Here is a 22,337-nt window from a genome sequence, read left to right as displayed (position 1 = left end):
AATTCGGACTAAGCTGTGGCCAACCTGATCGACACCATTTTTTTACCATGTTGAGTGTCGACAGTCTTGTTTGCAACCATACTGCACTACTCTTTCCACACCAAACATTTACAAACTTACCACTCTCATCTTGACCTGACATGATGATGAATATGTACAAACAACTGTCAGATTTGTCTTTTCCTATGGGCCGGTCGCAAAACTAAATTTTCATCGTCACCGCTAACCGGAAGTACATGTGTTTGTTTACGATAGGACTAATTTACGACAACCCGTTTAAGATATCTCAGATAAAATATAGTCATAAAGTATCGATATAAAGAATAATTATCCTAACAATTTAAAAAAAAATACAAAATCAGAATTTCAGTCAGAATAAATGTATATAAACATACAAGTAACGACATCCCCATAGAATATAAACTTCCGGTGGAAAATAGTCAGCTGACTTCAAAGGATCCGAAATACAAAGTGGGAGGATCGACTTGACAGGAATGCTGGATTCAGTGCTCGATCTTCCCGAGTTAAAAGTCATAGGAATTATGCAAAGTTAATATTCATTCTATAGAAATCAGGAATAATTCATGCATTTGAAAATGAAATAAACAAAGTTAATTTGAGAGATGTGATATGTCGGAAAACCAGGATCAAAGGAAGAGGGAAGAAATTGAAAAATCTTCTAATAACTCGGATAGTGACGAGGAACAGCAACGTAGACCACTACTTCCGCACAGTAATGGTAACTGTTTTTCCCTTCAGTTTTTCTTAGGTCTAACATGAATAAAACATATAATGATTATCTCCCTTAAATTGAAAATGTTACAGCATAATTATGCATCATTTTTAGTCTAGATACGTATGATATTGCTATCAACTTAAGTTCAAATGGCATCAAAAGATGGTAACGGGTTGTTTCGCCCCAAATCCCGTTCGCCCTAATGGTTGTTTCGCCCCAGGTTGTTTCGCCCTAAAATATATTTTTTTCTTTAAATCATAAATATCATGTTAAAAGTTAAAAAATACTTATCTTTCTCTTGAATCCAGATATAATATACGTATAATTAGGTGCTGGAAGAACCGAAGCCGACAACGGACATACTAATATCCGGAATATACTGCATTTTACAACCAGTAATGTTGTTCTTTATAAAATGCACCTGTACATGTTTTAACATTATGGATATATAACGAAACTAAATTAATTTCTCTAAGTACATAGATACGTATAATATATAGATAAGATATGGACATATAATGAAACTAAATTAATTTCTCTAAGTACATAGATACGTATAACATATAGATAAGATATGGACATATAAAGAAACTAAATTAATTAATAAGCATATTAATTTTTATTGGTCGGTACTATCAAAACTTCGCAAAATGATCTCCTCCAATTAGCAAAAAACAACACAGACGTGCGTCGAAATCAAGTAAAGAAAAACATCGTCACACGGCGACAATTATGTGTACACTAGACTAAATTTTTGTATACCCCATTTTTGTTTCATTTCACTATTCTTATTTATCTCTAAAATTAAATTCAATATATGTTATAATGTGTGTCGGCGTGAAGAAAATAACGTAATCCGTTTTTTGCTTTACAATGTACTTAAAAACAACACAAACACATATTTTTTTTAATAAAACTGATTGTAATGATATGAAAGATTAAGAAGACTTGATTTGTGACTTAAAACAAATAAAAATGAAAAGAAAATACCAAACAATGTTTCGCCCTAAAAAAAATGTTTTAGGGCGAAACAACCTAGGGCGAACGGGATTTGGGGCGAAACAACCCAGAACCTCAAAAGATGGCATGTCAAATTGGCAGGGACTATTGACTATATGTTGTAAAAGCTTAAGTCTCATGAATATATTCTAAACTATAAAAAAGAGTTGTCTTTTCTTTTGATTTCATCGGACACATAAATGTGATATAATAGGCCTCTGATCCTGATTTCATTAGTTTTCACACACAGCTTTTGATTTCAGAACTAAAAATTATGGCAGAGAACAACGAACAACCAGATAACAAAGAAAATGATGAGGGAACAGCAGAAGAACACAGTCGTCCTGAGCTACGACGAGTCTCCTCATATTATACACCCTATCTAGAGGACAGGCTGCGGAGGAAACTCAAGTTTTATTTCATGGGACCACATGAAAAATTTAAAGCAAAGAAGAAATGTCCATGGAAGATGTTGCTACAGATCTTGAAAATCATCATTGTCACAATACAGGTATTTGTTGAATTAATGATGTTGCTGTATGTATGTCTTGCATCTTTATGCAGATAAAATCACTTACACCATACAATCCCTTCTTTCATACATCGGTCAAGTCATGTTCAGTATATAGGAATGGTCAAGTATTTATACAAGCAATTCTTTGGTCAAGCAGTGGCCAATGCAAGTCTGTACAAGCTTTGGTAAAGATTTTATGCCCTGCCACAAAGTGGTGAAGGGTATGCATGTATTAAACAGTATAGTATTACCCTTAAGCTTGTCCGTATTCTGTCTGGTTAAGTTAAGTTCAGGCAACTTCACATGCTAATGTCCTCTATCTGTACAGCAAGTTGCCTGACTTTTTTAATTAATTTGTAACCTTGATCTTCGACCTTTGCCTCTGTGACCTTATTTTATTTGCTAAGTGTGGAAGAAGAGCATTCAGTGATATTTCTAGTTGTGAAAATGTTATTCAAGTTCTACTAGTAGTAAATGTGATTTTAAAATATGTGCATGAAAGTGAGGAAAAATTCATAGTGTATTTAAAATTAAGTGTTTGAGAAATAAATATATACCAATATACATATACATGTCCCTCCTTTTGTAATGTTTTTTCTTAACATTCATTTGCAGTTGGTTATATTTGGATATGAGAGATCAGAGTTTGTGGGATATGTAGAGAAAAACAACTTAGCCCTGAAACACCTGTATTTGAAGAATTGGGAACCAGGTTTCGAGACCATGCCTTATCCCCCAGCCACGGGGAAGTATGCCCTCTACGACATTCCAACACTTGTCGACTATATCAACAATGCAGTGAAAAAGGTATAAAACAAAATCTGTCTGCCAGCATAAAATAATATTGTTTTAAAAACTATTCATCAGTAAGTGTCTGGTCAGATTGAAAAAGTTAAATAAATGCTGTCAGTCCTGTTTGAATTACATGAAATATTTTTATAGTCGCTTAAAAAGTTAGTTCGAACAATGCATGTCAACATCGGCAAAAATCACAGCTAACAGTCAAGTCCTCGATACGGAACAACAAAGTCCCATTACGATATATTTGCAAATCTGGCAATGAATAATGGTACGTGTGTATTTCTTATATTTACTTACATAGTAATAATCGATTATCAAATGCCATTTGCACCTAATCGCGAAGCAGAGGTAAGTAATGTCCCCCTCCCCAAACCCTTGGTGCAAAGGGGTAGGTACCGATAAGAAAAATATAGGTAAATCTTTAAAATTCTTTACCTTAAATTCAAATGGAGGGATTTAAACCAAATCTGGTCTAGATCATTCTTTTGTAAAGGAGAATCCATATGGTCTCAATGAAGTTCCATTAATTTAACTATACAATTGTAAAATTTATTCATTCAGGTTTATTTTACATAATTTACAACAAATAAAGCTTTTAAATTTTCTAAATTTGTCATGATAGGTTGAATATACGTAGGAAAGTAGATGGTTCACTTTTTTAAACCTGTGTGTTTCAGTTCTACAAAACAGAAGAACAAGCCTTAGGGTCAGTGAAATTTGTTCACAATAGCGACGGCACTATCAAACCGATGTCTTTCTGCAGTATCCACTATCTCAAGGGGGAAATTTTTGAGAACAATAATACCTATTCCTTGGATTCACAAACAGTTACAAGTAAGGCATGGACTTATTATCAGATAAATACATTATTTCATCAGTAAATAGCTCACCTGGTCCAAAGGACCAAAAATGACATAGAAACAGTTTAGGTCCCTGCCCAAAAAAGCAGAAAAATACATGAAGAGAGGAACACCCTTATGCTTAAAATAAAAAATTCTATGTAATCTGTTAAGCCCCCTGGGCCATTCTATGTAATCTGTTAAGGCCCCTGGGCCTCTTATGTCATCTTTTAAAAGAAGTAGAAACTGGTACAATGGACTTTGTTACACCTCAAGTGAATTTCTAGCTATTTGATTGGTTGGGATAAAATTAAACAAAAATCTCTGTCACCCTCCGAAAATACATTGGTTTTAAGGGGCACGGGTGATATTGCCATGAATCAGTGAAAAATATCACATGCACGAAAAAAGTGCGTTCCGGGTTCTTCACAGTGGCCATTTTTCACCGCTTCGTTTCCCCACCGTGATGGTCACATGAACGTTTGACGGCAACAGCCAATTTTATCAAGCGCCGGTGCGATAGCGATTGTTAACAGCAGACTATCAACAAAGAAGATGTCATTATCGAGGTTTGCTGCCGTTTCTGAGCTACATATGGATGTGTAGAAGTGGTTTTTTTAAGATAAATATTTATTTAAAGACTTTTGGTGTAACAAAATTGATATGACATTCATTAGCAGGTGACAGTTAATATTGTCAACCCGAGAAACCCATTGTCACCCCCGGCTTTCCCTCGGATGACACTGGTTTTCTCGGTTTGACAATATTCACTGTCACCTGCTAATGAATGTCATATTTATAATGTCTACTCCAAACCCCATCACCTTATTTAGAACCTAAAATCTTGGTCAAAAGTATTGTAAATCACACATTCTCTTTCAATTTCGAAAAGCAGTGACTGGGACCTACTGTTTGTTCATATTTCTAATGTAACAACAGTATTTATATAATAACTTCATATAATTATGAATATTGAATGGGTTACTCAAAGACTTTTCAATTTCAAAAGAATATTCAAAGGATTACACTGTGTATATTCAATGGTAACTTAATCAATATCAAATAAATTACCAAGTAAATATTAAATGGTTAACTGTTTCTCAATATAATCTTTCAATGAACAATTGATTAATCAATATCAAAATGGGTTGATGAATATTAAAATGGATAAATCAGTATCAAAAGTATTTATCAGCTGTATTCAGTGGATTGTTCAATTAACATGTAATAGAATTTTATCAGCCATATCCCTCTTTTACTTATTCCAAGTAAACTACGAACACATTGATGGATTATTTTGTTAAATATACATTTTTTTTCAGGTTGTACAGATCTCATTCTAAATGGCAACGATTTTGATATACTAGACTATCTGAAAAATAGAAATGTGTCTCTGAAATTTGACAGGTAAGTAATTAAAAGATAACATGTTTTTTTTCTATGTTAACAAATCTTAACAAAATATTCTGATTTTGGTTAACAATACCCCACCAAATTCAGATGGCATTCATATCACTTATGAATGTACTAGCTAGATTGCCGACATACTCTTAACAATGATGTCATCATGTTAGTGTTGATACTGGGCCACTGCCCCTTGTCGATGGCTGCTGATAATTACTAACAAGCATACAGAATTCAAACATTTAACTTGATTTCATGTTGAATTTAATCATTTCATATGGACTCTATGAATACCAACTGATAGCCATTTAATGTTTAAACAGTGAATTCTTATCATTTTGTCAATAAAAAATTTTCAGCAATATTTAAATTTCAGTACATTTATTCCTCTAATCTCTTCATGAATAATTTCATCCTTCTTTCCCCATATCCCTCTCTTGCCAGAAAATTAGCATATTTCTGAAATATTTTTAATGTCAGATTCTTCTTTTATGTGGCACTGTAAAAATGTTGAGGTAAACCCATTCCAGTCGGATTAAATGATTATGATAATTATCATAAGGTACCTGATTTATTTGACAGGATTTTGAAAATTGAGCTGAGGTTTCACCTGAAGTCATACCATTTGGATATTGATAATGGCCTAACAGCTCCGGAATGCTTTCATGTAAAGGGAAAGGTAAGGATAACCAGGAGTTATGGTCCCTTGTCAGCTGGCCATGGGTGGTCTAAGAAAGATAAGAATATTTTATTAAAGTGTCACCTCCTGGTCAGCCGTAAATCATATTTAAGTCATATGTAAACAGCCAAGATGAGCACAAATAATCTGGTGAATTATGGTTCCCAAAAATGGTGGCGAATGATGATAACATTATGTAGTTTATGTGACGATGGCCCGATACCTGTTACAGGTGGTGTATGATGATAACATTATGTAGTTTATGTGACTATGGCCAGATACCTGTTACAGGTGGTATATGATGATAACATTATGTAGTTTATGTGATGATGGCCCGATACCTGTTACAGGTGGTGTATGATGATACCATTATGTAGTTTATGTGACGATGGCCCGATACCTGTTACAGGAAACATTATGTAGTTTATGTGATGACGGCCCGATACCTGTTACAGGGGGTGTATGATGATAACATTATGTAGTTTATGTGATGATGGCCCGATACCTGTTACAGGTGGGGTATGATGATAACATTATGTAGTTTATGTGTCGATGGCACGATACCTGTTACAGGTGGTATATGATGATAACATTATGTAGTTTATGTGATGATGGCCCGATACCTGTTACAGGTGGTGTATGATGATACCATTATGTAGTTTATGTGACGATGGCCCGATACCTGTTAGAGGTGGTGTATGATGATAACATTATGTAGTTTATGTGACTATGGCCAGATACCTGTTACAGGTGGTATATGATGATAACATTATGTAGTTTATGTTACGACGGCCCGATACCTGTTAAAGGTAACATTATGTACTTTATGTGATGACGGCCCGATACCTGTTACAGGTGGGGTATGATGATAACATTATGTAGTTTATGTGACGATGGCCCGATACCTGTTACAGGAAACATTATGTAGTTTATGTGATGACGGCCCGATACCTGTTACAGGTGGCGTATGATGATAACATTATGTAGTTTATGTGACGATGGCCCGATACCTGTTACAGGAAACATTATGTAGTTTATGTGATGACGGCCCGATTCCTGTTACAGGTGGTGTATGATGATAACATTATGCAGTTTATGTTACGATGGCCCGATACCTGTTACAGGTGGTATATGATGATAACATTGTGTAGTTTATGTGACGATGGCCCGATACCTGTTACAGGAAACATTATGTAGTTTATGTGATGACGGCCCGATTCCTGTTACAGGTGGTGTATGATGATAACATTATGTAGTTTATGTGTCGATGGCCCGATACCTGTTACAGGTGGTGTATGATGATTACATTATGGAGTTTATGTAACGATGGCCCGATACCTGTTATAGGTGGTGTATGATGATAACATTGTATAGTTTATGTGATGATGGCCCGATGCCTGTTACAGGTGGGGTATGATGATAACATTATGTAGTTTATGTGATGATGGCCCGATACCTGTTACAGGTGGTGTATGACGACAGTTCAAGGAACGGCCAGATGTTGATAGACCTCATTACTACTCTACATGAATTTGACTGCACCGGAGAGTATTCATTCCAAGGTACATTGTAAACCACTACCAGTCTATTTATCTGGGCTCCGATAGAAATACAGAAAATCTACTTTCCAGATCCTTTTTAGCTTGTGAAATATTTTCTGAATTTTCATTGAAATACCTGGTTCTGTAATTCAGTTAATATTTTGTAAGTTAAAAATGTCCCGATTTCTTTAATGATATTTAAATGCATCATGATTATATTGTAAATATTTTTTCAGATATTTAAACAAAGAATTTATATCTGTTGTTAACTTCACAAATTCACATCATCATCAATAATTAAACTGATGCAAAGTTAGTTAATATTCATATTGCAACTCTACACAAAGGTATGTTTTGAAATGCCTCATTCGAGGCTTTGTCTAGCTTTAGAAAGTTAATATTCAAGGGGGTTGGGTTGCACTGAAACTTGATATTACCATTTCCTTTCTCATGAAATTTGGTTTTATCAGTCACTCTTTGTATGATATACTTGCAGAGGCTGAGTCTCAGGAACGGATAAAAAACACAATTTTTGACATCTTTGTGATACTGGTCAGTGTGCTGTCCAGTATACTGTGTATACGGTCAGTCGTGAGAGGTCTCCAGCTACAGAAGGTGAGATATTTACAGGCCTGTGTGTAGCCCATCCTTCACAGTATGCTACTTTTTAGAGTGTTTATATGTGTGTGTTCCATTATATGTCCATTACCTGGGTATTCATGTTGTCAAATTAAAAACAAAAAAATCTTCTTTAGTAAGTTTCTAAATTGAACCAAAATGGAAAGAAAATTGAAAGGGTATCAAAAGAAAATTTCATTTTCCAAAAAAAATAATCTGCAGTTTACTCAAAAAGTTGATCAATCTACACATTATCAGAAACCAGTTTTTAATTATGTTATACTTATACCACATATATAAATATATAACAAATAGAAATGACTTTTTGTACAAATGGATGATTCTGGTAGTAATATCTCAGCTTTATTGAGATGGTTGTCGAATGTCCAAAACCTGACTTCATATACATACACTGTAAACAATGTTTGTTTTACACTTCAACCTAATATGAGTTTGAAGTGAAGTTGTAATAATTCAAATGAGCAAATATTGTGGGTATAGCTTTTCCATTTTGGCTAAATGTCAATATTTTGATTGCCCAATGTTTCAGTGTAATAGTAATCTATCGTTACCTGTAAATAGCTATATACAAAATTTTGCTGAGTTACAAAAATAATATTTTCATTCCAAATATTTTCACAGGAAACAGTAACCTTTTTCAAGAAACGCTACAGAAAAGACCTGCCCACTGCCGACAAGCTGGAATTTGTTAACTTCTGGTACTTAATGATTGTCCTCAATGACATTTTATCAGTTGTGGGATCTTCACTGAAAATTACCATTGAAAACAGGGTGAGTAACTCTTACTTTACCATTTTTAATGTGGCACACCACTAACATTGTATTCACATGAAGATATTTTGTAAGATATTGATTTCTCCATATATATACAAGTATATTTTGTTACTATAAATCTTTTTGATTCCAACTCTGATTGAGCTAGATGAAGAACAGGTTTGGACGTGTCATGTACATTGAAACTTGTCTAATCTGTCCCTTAGTATTCTGACATCCTCTATATTCGTACATAATGCTGTAATCCAACCCTCGATTATTATTTTTCTTTGCGTTTGACCAATCTGACCAGACTCTGTGTGACATTGTCTTGTACAGGCAACAAGTGGCTTGTTGTTAAGGAGACTTATTCCCATGCTTTTTCTGAACAATAACTATTAATTTGCTGAACATTGTTTTATGACATATCACATCCAATTGCATGTGTTACAAATGAACATGAATTCAACCACCCACAGGTCTATGCACCAAAGGTCAAGGTCAGGGTAAGGGTTTAAAGGTCAAATAATTCCAAAGCTTTTCTAGGCAATGGCTATGAATGTCTGAACATCTCTTTATGGAACTTCATAGATAAATGCATCATGACATGTGTGTGTTTCCAAACCAACAAGGTCAAGGCCACAGTATGATCAAATGTCTAGCCCCGCTTATGCTTATTCGAGCAACTACTTCCGAATAGCTGAATATGTTTTTAACTTCAATGATTAAGGCATCATTACAAGACAATCTGTAGTGGTAGGGGATATGTATCATATCACAACTTGGAAATGTGTTGTGGTAGGGGATGTGCATCATGACTAATCAGTGTACTTTGGAAGGGGACATGTTATGATCATGACAAGACAATGTGAAGAGGTAAATGTAGAAGAATGTAATATTATCACAACTTGACAATGTGTTGAATCCTGGCCAGACAATGTGTCACAGTATGGTCCACATGTATTACACATGCTTTGCAATACTTGATTATGCTTGTTGAAAACAAAACTGATCTTTTTCAGTTTTTTTCTGCAGTAAATCTCTATCACATTATTTTAATATTGCACCTTGTTTTTAATACTGATATTTTGAGTATGCTACGAAGTGATCTTGTCTGTCTGTTTGACTGTCTGTCTATCCACCTATCAACAGTTTTGTTTCTTGTTTAAAACTTCACTATATGTAACTTAGGTGTCACCAGACTTAATGATGTTACCATATTTATCCTGCAAAAAGCCAGGGGGGGGGAGGGGGGGGGACACATAATGTCGGACTCCAAGTATAGGTGGGCTATAACAGGACAATTAAATAGCATTTGTTGGTAATTCTTCTGAATTGAAATATGTATAGGTGTGCTTATAAACAGGCATGGGCTTATTGCTGGATAAATACGGTAGTTATCACTAGAAATTCCTATGTTTTAGGTGTATTCTATACCACAGGTCATCATGTTCTTAAGTTCTGATTGGCTAAAGTTACACTCAATAACTGAATTATTTCTAAATTTGTTTCATCAAACTTCTTGGAAGTTGATTGGTACTTTATAAGAGGTCAATACCCATACTTTTTGGGTCATTTCATTGAAAGGTAAAGTCATTGAAGGTCACTTCCTACACATAGCTTTAGAATTAGGACAAATGTGTAAACCAAAAACAAAATGGGAATTTTATGAACATGTTACTCAACAAGTACCAATAAATCAGAATTTATAACAGTTTTAACAGTTGAGTATTGGTTTTAAATGTAATGTTTAAGTACTCTTGCCATCCAGTTTCATTGCATTTAAAACCAATACTCAAAATAGTTGTTTTTTCAATGAGCATGTTAAAATCATCATGATGCAAAAACATATTTTTTATTCTATTTGCAATTGACTGTAAGCAACTTCTTTTCTGAAACAAAATAAAGGAATATCAACCATATTTGGCTGGAAGCATTCTGAGATGGTGGGGATTCAAAAATTGTACAAATGGAGGGGCTGAGGGGTCTGGCCAAAAAGGGGTAATTTGGTCATATTGATTTAAGCAACTTTCATTCTGAAACTAAAGAGAAGGATAGCAACCATATTTGCAATTGGTTGAAAGTAATTTCAGGTGGTTGGGATACAAAATTGTACAAATATAAAGGCTGAGCGACAGGCCCTCTGGGCCTCTTGTTTTATAATTCATGTAAGAAAAAATAAATCTCGAGTGTTATCACATGAGAAGCAGATCATCATAACACAGCTATTATCCATATTGGTTGATCTCCATTTTAGACAAAAAAGACTGCCTCCTGTCAGGTTTGAATGACTTAAGACATTTTGTAGTATTTCTTTTGATCCATTGGTTATTTGTATTTCTTCCCAATACCCTATGTGATAGCATGTTCCCACATCAATATGCAGTGCTTGATGCCCTAATGGTAGTCTATATAAGTGTACATGTATATCGGGAATGGTCTTAACTATTGCTTTGCTAATACTATTTCCTGGTAGAAAAATCCATCATTAATTCCATAAACAGCATACAGTATATATACATAGTACCTTATGTTGGATTAGGAATACGTTGTAAAAAAATGCCATAAAATGAAAAACCTTAAGACCTAAGAAGAACCCAATTTTTTATAAACAACCCTACCCTTTTTTTCTGATCTTGGCATCTCATCATTTTCTATAATTTATACAAGTTAAACTTAATTGATAAAAGTATCTGTTATAGCTCATCTTCAAAAAAAAATCAAAGGTTCAACAATTACTATTGATCTAATTTTGCCAAATTGATTAGTGCTCAGTACAATTATTAGGGCGAATACATTATCAAAACATAATTTGGATGATCAAAGTTTTATTTTCATTTTATGCTGCTTCTCAATATGGTTAGCATAGCAACAGGTAGTTGATGCTGCTTCTCACTATGGTTGACATAGTAACAGTTGGTTGCTTCTCTTTTTTGTTGGCATAGCAACATGTGGATGCATCACTGCATATCGTCATAAGCATAGAGGTGGTTCATTTGAGGTACAAATGAAAATATATGTTTTGTATTTTGTTCAGATGTTATACGGGAGAGTCAGATCTTTATTACTGTACATTATAACGTAGGAGCAGTAAGTCCATTGTATATATAACCGTGGCAGCTTAATAACCATGTTTGTTGGGATCAAAATCTGGATCCACAGTAGTGTTTCCCTTTTCTTAATTTTGTTTTGTATTTTTATAAAGGATTTTGAAATTTCTGCTATGGTAATTTTCTTCACTTGATTTCACCTTCACCACTTCCAAAGATAAACTGTGGCACTCTTCCAATTCCTGTCCTGTCTGTAGAACAGAAATATTTGTGATATTGTAGAAAAGAAAAAACATAATTTTCAATGAAACAGCTGAATTTTGTTCAGTATAGACAAATTTAACGGGTGATTGAAATTTTTATTTAAATTCACGTAAAACTACAGACATTAAAAGGATTTATCAGCTACTACTTTCTGTTGTATTTATGAAGTAGCCCTATAAGAATACTTTGTTTTATGAAAAGTATTCTAAATCATATATTTTCTCAGGGAGTTTGGATCAAACAAAAGCTGAGAGCTATGGTTATTATGGTTGGTCCAAACAGGGAAACGTTTTATACTTCTGTTCAAACAAGCAGGAAAAAGAGAGGTTTATTACCTGATTTTGTCAACATTATAGCACGGCCTGAAACTTACAACAAGTCCAGGGTGCTGAAATTCCAGTATTGCTGATATCCAACTTTCTGAGATCTTTAAGGAAAATCTCAAAGTTTGATCCCTACTTTCTGGAAAACATTTTTGGCTTCCCAGCATAATAAACAAAATAATTTGCAAATGTTCGCAAGCTGATTCATACCAACACATGTTCTGCTTTAATTTGCCACTTTAAAAATGACATCTTCCAAACACTTGTATTTGTGTCCAGAGGTGACCTCAATGACCCAGACGTCTTCATCCGGAGCTATTTCAATATATCAGTTCTCTCTACCCAGCCAGTAGTCTTTTAACTATTATCTGGTAAGAAAGAAATATATATAATCATGGACACAACATCAGGTAATAATTTAACATAGATTTTGTTGTAAACTACACTGTGATATATGTAACACCAGCTGCCGACCCTAACACCTTTATCACAGCCCTGAAAAGTCATGTATGGATTGACACAGACTTGTAAACACACACAACATAACTTAGTTGCACTCCCTCATTATAACCGTCCACTCTTACATGCACAGTTATATCATGTCCTATACTCCAACACACCGGGTGCACCTGATTGGATCCAGACTATTATATATCTCACTTAATGCTTGTAATTAATTAACAGGACGTTCAACTCAGATTGGGACACAATGCTCTATATGATAAATAATCCCGGAAGTTGTCTGAGTTTAAGATAAAAAGTTTTAATGTTTCTGTACAGTTATATAACCCATTACACTGTTCTTTAACTACTTATCATTTCTTTGGTTTAAATCTTTTGACATTTTCTTTGACATATCTGAGTATTTTTCCTTGAGTGTTATTGTATTACATTATAAAGGAGGATTTGTATTGTGATTGAACTGTTATACAGTCATGTATATTTGTGAAGAAATTTTAACCTCGGACAGGTAAATCATACACATATAGCCTGCCTCAAAATCTTCCATAACTAATAGAATGTCCCTTAATTTCTAACTTTTGACATATAAAGCGGTAAAGATACATATACGTCTAAGTAAATCAAAAATCATGCTTGGACATGTCACTGGCAAATACAGTAAAAATTTACATCATTAATGTTATCTTTTAATGAAAAATAAATGTCAATATCTATTTTTCCCTTATAATTCATTATTTATGTATGTTTCAGCATGCGTCAAGCTCGTCGGATAACTACGACCTATGTGGACTGATGTTAGGTACGGGAAACCTCCTGGTCTGGCTCGGAGTCTTACGATATATCGGCTTCTTTAAAACTTTTAATGTAAGTCCTGTTTCTTCTGGAATGACCTCTTAAATAAACCAGGGAGTTAATGTTAATTCATATCATATATTTTAGGGACAACAGTGTTTAAACATAAAGCATATGCATGTGTACATTATTTTGTCATTGAAAGATTTCCTACTTACTTAAATATCAGAACTTATCAATCCATCATTTTTTACATTCTACATTGTATGTTCTGTAAAGTACTTATCATTTGTAAAATATTTATCAGTTATAGACTTTTTCGGGTGAATATGTAGTTATGTGGATCTGAGAAAAAAATATTGATTGAAATTTTTTACAAATTGGACATAAGAAAATTGTAAAGAGAAAGTATTGCATTTGCCAGAGAGTTCGGTGACACTACAACTGTAGCGACATCTAAAGGAAATACATTTGTATAACTGTCTGTTTTGAGTAAGTAATATCTAGTCAATATACTGAAATATCAGCTCACACCTGACCATGTCTTCACCAACGAGAGTTAGGGAAATATGGACCACACCTTACAGCACATGTATCTATATTTTCAGAAAATCAATCACAATTTCAAACATGTAAGAGAAATTTATTTAAAAAAGGTGGTATACAGATTTCATTGTCTCTGGCAAATTAAAATCTTTGTGATAAAGCCATTCAAAATATGATCACTTTAATAATATCTCACGAAAATGATGTCATTTCAAGTAGCAGTATCTCCTCGTCCTCTTGTTATAGCGTTTATGAAGTGGATAGTCTCAGTATATAGTGCTCTATTAATTCGTGGAACATTTGTATATAGAACAGTCATCCTGCCATTTTAACATTACCAACAGAAAGATTACATGCATTGCTGCTTTTAGATAAATTACATTTTCTAATTATAGATTCTGGTGATCGTACTGAAGAAGGCCTTCCCTGATATCATTAGATTCCTTGTGTGTGCCCTCATCATCTACTTTGGCTTTATGTTTGCTGGATGGGTTGTACTTGGGCCATACCACATAAAGGTAAGGGGATAGTTGTTTGTGATTTTTTAGTAAAGGATATATATATATATATATCTATATATATGCATCAAACCTACTGATTTGAAATGGCTGGATATTAACAGCTGGAAAACTAGGATAATCTTCTACACCAAATAATAATTGTTTTCCAACTATGTATGGCAACTTAACTGGTCATAGTTGAAATGTGGCTTTGATTTCATCAGAAATGTATATAGGTTTCTGATGTCATGTTATATTGGGGGGGGGGGGGGGGGGGGGGGGGGATATGCAGAATATTATTTTACCATTTTGAGGTTGGTCAGTCCATACTGTAATTTCATTTGCAATGTTTTTATCAAGTTTATAGTAATATTTCCTCCTATTTTTGTCTTTACAGTTCCGTCATATAAGTACAGCATCCGAGTGTTTGTTTTCTCTCCTCAATGGCGACGACATGTTTGTGACGTTTTCGGCAACAGTGACAGACAACAATCTTGTCTGGTACTACAGTAGGATATACCTGTACCTGTTCATCTTACTGTTCATCTGCGCTGTACTGAACCTCTTCACAGGTGTTATACTGGACACCTACGAAATAATCAAGGTCAGTACACAGGTGTTATACTCGACACCTACAAAATAATTAAGGTCAGTACACAGATGTTATACTGGACACCTACGAAATAATCAAGGTAAGTGCACAGGTGTTATACTGGACACCTACGAAATAATCAAGGACAGTACACAGGTGTAATACTGGACACCTACGAAATAATCAAGGTAAATACACAGGTGTTATACTGGACACCTGCGAAATAATCAAGGTAAGTACACAGGTGTTATACTGGACACCTACGAGATAATCAAGGTCAGTACACAGGTGTTATACTGGACACCTGCGAAATAATCAAGGTCAGTACACAGGTGTTATACTGGACACCTGCGAAATAATCAAGGTAAGTACACAGGTGTTATACTGGACACCTACGAAGTAATCAAGGTAAGTACACAGGTGTTATACTCGACACCTACAAAATAATCAAGGTCAGTACACAGATGTTATACTGGACACCTACGAAATAATCAAGGTCAGTACACAGGTGTTATACTCGACACCTACGAAATAATCAAGGTAAATACACAGGTGTTATACTGGACACCTACGAAATAATCAAGGTAAGTACACAGGTGTTATACTCGACACCTACAAAATAATCAAGATAATTAGTACACAGGTGTTAAACAGGACAAAAGGTAAATTGATTTTAGAAAAAAAATCATTTCAATTGTACTTTGTATGTCTTTATTGTTTTTCATTATATAAACACTATACCCAATGTGTTTGTTTGTTCTTGTAGGACTACGCTAAAGATGACTCGTTCCCCAAAAGTGCCTTAGATCTGTTTATAGAGGAGTGTGATGACCCTCCCTCCTCACACGCCTACAGACGGGAGGATCGTAGCTGTAACCCATTGTCCTGTCTATGCTGTTGTAATAGGTACATCATCTGGTTTTTAATGAGCTCAATTCAATCAAGTTCACATTCTTTTTCAAACTAAAAAAAGTAAGATTCTGATAATTTTCAACAGTTTAGAGATATTTACATGACATGTTTATTAAGGTATTTTATCAGTGATCATGATTCCTCAATTAAATATTCAGACAGTCACTCAAATGTTTGAATATTTCAAAAATTCAAATATTCCTCAGAAATTTACTATTCAATCATTTTTTCAAAATATTTAAATGAAATTTAACTGACATAAGGAAGACTGTAAAATATAAATATGTACATTTCTTTACTGCCTTTCTGTTGTAGGAGTGACCCAGACAGACCAAACGAACACACTGGCCTCCTGAACTAAGTATATCATTATAGATGTGATCCACACATGACTAATTATAAACAAAGATGGACTGTAGACAGACTTGAAGAGTGCATCATTAGTTCCAAAAGAAGGACCTTATTTATCAGTTATTCACGGATACCTCGGTCATCAGAAAGTTGTTCTCCACTGACTCTAGAAATACTTCACATTTGTTCAGTGTGAACCTGTTTATCTGTGTTGCTGTTGAGTATTTATATGTATTTTAGAGAGTGAAGTGTACAGAAATGAAGAAGTCCTCAGATGGTTGAAACTGAACACTGCATAGTTCTGTACAGTGACTGAAATTAGCACCGTTGTCAATCATACAGAAAAAAACTCAGTTTTTACATTTTACCTAATTGAGTGTTAAATATTGGTACATACCAGTTTTGTTGTCCAATAGACCAATTTTTGGATATGTACATAATTGTAAGTGCTAAAATGATTTATATCGCATTATATTGAAATCTGTTAAGTGCTAATTACAATACAAAAGTAACTGAAATTGATTAATTTCATATATGAAAAAACTAATTTAGTCCTATCACTGTTTTATTAACAAAAGTTTTGGAAATCTTACATGATAGATTATATATGCTGAATTACATCACGAAAAGATATCAGTTTGAGAATCATACACAGAAAAAAATTGAACATTTTTGTGTGTAGCTATCAAACTATAGTCTGCCGTGGTGGATCAAGGCAAAAGTGGAAGTCATACCCCTCCTTACCAGCCTGAAAAATGTCCTTTGTTCCATCAAATGTTACAGTTTTGGGTATTATTGGAGGTGATCATCCAATATCAGACTTGGGGGAGATAAAATGAACGTCTGCAAGTTTTAGATCCCTTCCTGTAAGAAGTCCTGGATTGTCACCTACCTGCTTATAGATGTATCATAATCCATTCTTAAATTCTTTGGTTTTCAAAGTAAATATTGTTTAAAAAGTTGTTTATTTATATATATCATAAAAGTTGTATGGTCCATGCATTAACAAGAAATGGCTAATATACAGTGTAAATGTAGTAAATGTCTCAGTGGTATTATAAGTTCTGTCTGTCCTCATACAGTTATTGTACATATAGAAATGGCTAATATACAGTGTAAAGGTAGTAAATGTCTCAGTGGTATTATAAGTTCTCTCTTTCCTCCTACAGTTATTGTACATATCTTTCATCAAACAGACGCATAAATCAAAACAAACAGTGATATATGTTGTCGTAAAATACTAATAATTACGGTGTATATGATCTGTGACAAAGATCTAGAGTCAGTAAATAGATGAATGTGACAATTACGGTGCTAACAAGAAATACTTATGGAGGTCCATTTCTTTTAATTTCTTTTAAGTATTTACAATATCTGGGAAACAAACAGTGTTATCCCTTAAAATCTGTGAGTTTTGATGCATAAAATATTTTCTGTTTCAAGCTGCACTCAAAACATTTCTTTTTGTATTTTTTTTACATTGTTATAATTGAATTTTGGTGTATATTACATTTAAACTGAGCTAACTGAAAAATGAATGGTTTTATATTGTTCAAGCTGCCTTCCATCAACACATGTCATAAAACATGTTGTTTTAATCATTGTTTTTAGTTGTATAAGTTGTATTGTGTTGTGAATCGCGTACAAAGGTACCAGGTACTCGGTACAATAAAACCTATTGATAAGTCTTAAGGATCCCTGTACCAATGCTAAAAACTCTTAACTACAAATTAGAAACTTTTTTACATGCATGACAATTGCTACAATAAATCATTTCTGAAAAGAAACCGAAACATTTCAAAGTGTTCATAAAAAAAATAGGATAAAACCCTGACTGGGAGTTGAACCCTGTGCCTCCGATCACAATAAAGTTGCTGTAACGATCAGAGCTAGCTTATCAACTGTAGTTCCCTGGCCAATATTTCCAAAATAAAATGAAAAAGGAGTTACTGTATGTATGGAACATTACTGTGGAATTCTATTGTGTTGGCCTGCAGTGGGGCAGGGATCCTTAAAAGCTGATGTAGTTATAACTAACATGTTAAGAAGTCATCAGGTTGTTGGGATGTCTCTGTGTTTGACACATGACTACCATGTTATATGTTGTGATGTCTCTGTGTTTGACACATGACTACCATGTTATATGTTGGGATGTCTCTGTGTTTGACATATGACTACCATGTTATATGTTGCGATGTCTCTGTGTTTGACATATGACTACCATGTTATATGTTGGGATGTCTCTGTGTTTGACACATGACTACCATGTTATACAGTGAATACACTCCTGTGATATGTTTGTATGTATTACCTCATGTAATAAAACACTATGTGACATCATAACTAAGACATTATGACATTTCCTTAAATACAATAGACGTGAAGTCAAAATGACAGAAAAAGTCTATGGTCAGTTTGCAGAGATTGCTTGTTTAATATTTGATTACTTGCGTGATAATGTCATAAAAAAGCTCTCGAAATAATTCCTATGGCACATGAGATTTATGAAAGTAGTTTTCATTTTATTTAGGTTCTGTGGAGCTAAAACATAAGTATGAGTTTTGCAAATCTCACATGAAATGAAAACTGCTCTAAAATTCTACATATTTGTATGTGTAAATTGCAGAGGAGGATGCCATAGCTGAATGCTTTAGCGAGTCCTCACATATAAGAAGGATGCCCAGTTTAAATTCCTAATGCAGAGGAAATCATAGATAAGAGATACATAAGGTGCCTAGTTCAATGCTTTAGTTGGCCCTTACACTTATATTAAATATTTTGTTGGAAATTAGTTCAGGATCGTGTGATCATGAAATTATTTACGGACATTGATGCCTTGTGCCCTTAATATATTGTATGTAACAGGGATGTACCAGAAAATATATTGTATGTAACAGGGATGTACAAGAAATGTACCAGAAAATATATTGTATGTAACAGGGATGTACCAGAAAGATAGGATGTACAAATGAAAACAATGTAATGATAAATTATACAAACTTGGAAACTGTTTTGAAATATTTACATAATTGTTAAAACAATCTCGGTATAACACTCATTGTAACAGTTGGATAACAGAGCCAAGTTCAATAGGACCAATGTATTTTACCTAAAGAGCAGGGTGAAACAAAACTGAAAACCTAGTTACTCATAGTCGCTATTTTATCCCAATACAGGGCACAAGGTCTCCGAGTTAGGTGAGATATGGTGTAAACAGACCATGTCAGGGTTCATTAAAGTATAATTTGTCGCTCCATTGCAGTACTCGTCAGCAAAAGAATTTGTGTTTTTGTTATATGTACACCAGAAAAAAGTTATGATTTAATATATTTATATACATTGAGTTGTAGTGTGTTGTGCTCTTGTGAATGAATTATAACATGCTTCCATATTTGCAATGTACTATTGTCTTGTTACGCTTCACAATGAAAAATAAATGACTTGCTGAAAACTATATTCAAATGTAGTACACAATTCTATCTACTGAATGTTGTAATGTTGTAAATAAGTAGCATGTTGATGGTGTAGCACATTTGTATCCTTATATATTTACAATGTAACATTTGTATCCTTATATATTTACAATGTAACATTTGAAAGCAATATTCTTCAATGTATTGCATTGGAGTACAATGTTTTACAATAAAGGACATTTGAATATGATATTTTACAATGAAGTACATTGTACATTGTATGTATCATTAGTTCATTTGTTTAACAATACATATTATAGTTCAATGTTTGATATCTAAACTACATGTAGTTACAAACATGAATTTAATGAAAAGCATTTAAGTGACAGATCTTATAAGTGATTGGTATAATTTGAATGAAAATGTCATTAACTGTTTAGGTTGCAGCATATGTCCAATCAGTTATAACAGTATATGAGTAGCCACTCACTGATTGTTCCCTCCTGGACTGGACATTCTTCATGGTGAGACAAAGTTATTTTGAAATATCACTTGAATATCCATATAAATGTTCAAGTATGTTTTGTTTGTATTGAGGTTGGGGGGAGGGAAGGGGCTGGTTAGGAAGAAGATGTGACACTTTCCAAAACAATGTCATTTTTTGGTTTAAAAAACAATGTTCATGTAGTTTTCAATTCCTACGTCTAGACAACCACATATTCCCATAAACAGAAAGTCTCACACCTGAATCATGGTAGTGAGGAGTTTAGACGAGTGTTCATTGTAGGCTGTGTATTCCAACAGAACAAACTCTGTAGACTTATTTCTGCAACATTCCATGTATCTATGTGACTACATTTTGAAAAGCTAGTGATCAGCCATTGCTATCCACAAAGCTTATTTTACATATCTAGATGCATAAAATTCATAGAAGGCATTTCAGTGATATCTTTCATAGACACATGGGGCATTACAACTGGAATTGTCTGCAGAGAACATAGAACCAATTCACAAACAGGAAATAACTGTTGTTGACAGGTGGCTTCCTTTACCTACACTCAAAGCATATCCTAATCAACTTGATGATTTGACTGTCATCTCAGTGTACATGTGGTTTACTGGTCATTTTTCTGATAAAGATGACTGCACTAGGCATTGAAATGTCACATGTACACAGGTCACTGGCTGTGCTATATGACCCTGTATACAGTATATATTTACTAACCTGAAGAAAGTGCTGCTTCCAAGTTGACATTGTTGTTTACAGAGATGCATCAGTATCACCGGCATTCCTGATTGGCCATTCTGATATCTCAATCTATATAGACAAACATGTGTTTATATGTATGTACCACCTATCCTGTTCCTTGTTATCTATTCCCTGGAATATTGTGAATCATGTCAGTTGTTCAGCAATGCTGATGGGGTATTTGCAATGATCTTGTAAATGTAACTTGTATATTGTATATATACAGTCAAAAAGGGCTTAACTGTGATATTGTGGAGTCTAAGAGATAATTAATAAATACACAAAGATACATAGAAATTGAAGGAATTATTGAAAACCTTTTACCCATGTTTGACTGTATATAATGTATCAGTGTGTGTGTGATGCCAGGGTAACATGTTTGACTGTATATACTGTATCAGTGTGTGTGTGATGCCAAGATAATGACTGTATAAAATGTATCAGTATGTGTGTGATGCCAGGATAACATATGCTGCTTCTATGACATGCTCTTGCCAAATAATTTTTTAAATAAAAACGTCTACTGCACATTTCTTGTTAGTTTTCTTGAAGCAACATGAAGGCCTCTGTGGATTTATCTGGTACAATATGCTTGATCAGGCATTATATATATATGTACAGAAAACAGGGTAAACTATTGTGAGGCAGTTGTAGTTTTAAGCCAGTACTAATTACACTTTAGTATTTAAGGATCATGCATAGCAGAATATCAAAGCCATCTTTCTATTGACACTTATTATTTTGCTGCAGTGCATTGCTTAAACAAATTTCAATGGTTCAGGTCATATAGGTCGAATTGACCCTATAAAGGACTGGACAACTATTTCAGTGATTGGGGTCCGAGTTCAACATTGGTCATATTGACCAACAGTAGGTATGCAACACCCTGATATGTGCCGGCAAACCCAACTTGGTTATTCCACAGGTACTAGCCTCATCTGTAGGTGTATTGACAGACGAGACGTATAGTACCTGTGG

The 22,337-nt window shown here is 34.1% G+C and overlaps 1 protein-coding gene across 4 annotated transcripts; it reads left to right on the top strand.

Moving 5' to 3' along the window:
* The first annotated feature begins 437 nt into the window (after positions 1 to 437).
* On the top strand, positions 438 to 21,887 carry LOC110450598 (mucolipin-3-like). 4 transcript variants are annotated; one of them, XM_021498206.1, is made up of 15 exons: positions 438 to 739; positions 1,999 to 2,246; positions 2,865 to 3,056; positions 3,728 to 3,884; positions 5,212 to 5,296; positions 5,876 to 5,972; positions 7,438 to 7,534; positions 8,010 to 8,128; positions 8,774 to 8,923; positions 12,111 to 12,131; positions 13,755 to 13,868; positions 14,738 to 14,860; positions 15,240 to 15,446; positions 16,201 to 16,340; positions 16,662 to 21,887. In XM_021498206.1, exons 1-15 carry the CDS (start codon positions 631 to 633, stop codon positions 16,705 to 16,707), a joined length of 1,905 nt encoding a protein of 634 aa, XP_021353881.1. In that variant the 5' UTR covers positions 438 to 630; the 3' UTR covers positions 16,708 to 21,887. The 4 variants fall into 4 exon arrangements, with proteins under 4 accessions (XP_021353881.1, XP_021353880.1, XP_021353879.1 ...); XM_021498205.1 differs by lacking the exon at positions 12,111 to 12,131 and adding an exon at positions 11,163 to 11,186; XM_021498204.1 differs by lacking the exon at positions 12,111 to 12,131 and adding an exon at positions 9,385 to 9,411.
* Positions 21,888 to 22,337: the final 450 nt, after the last annotated feature.

This window comes from Mizuhopecten yessoensis, unplaced genomic scaffold (genome assembly GCF_002113885.1).
Source record: "Mizuhopecten yessoensis strain PY_sf001 unplaced genomic scaffold, ASM211388v2 scaffold5343_2, whole genome shotgun sequence".
In the NCBI taxonomy this organism is placed as follows: domain Eukaryota; kingdom Metazoa; phylum Mollusca; class Bivalvia; order Pectinida; family Pectinidae; genus Mizuhopecten; species Mizuhopecten yessoensis.
The sequence above is the reverse complement of the archived record's forward strand: the minus strand, read 5'-3'. Positions and strand labels throughout refer to the sequence as shown.

Coding starts and splice junctions, on each gene's coding strand:
- LOC110450598 (XM_021498204.1), top strand. CDS start 631: ATGTCGGAAAACCAGGATCAAAGGAAGAGGGAAGAAATTGAAAAATCT. Junction 3,057..3,727: donor TCAACAATGCAGTGAAAAAG/GTATAAAACAAA, acceptor TGTGTGTTTCAG/TTCTACAAAACAGAAGAACA. Junction 7,535..8,009: donor CGGAGAGTATTCATTCCAAG/GTACATTGTAAA, acceptor ATATACTTGCAG/AGGCTGAGTCTCAGGAACGG.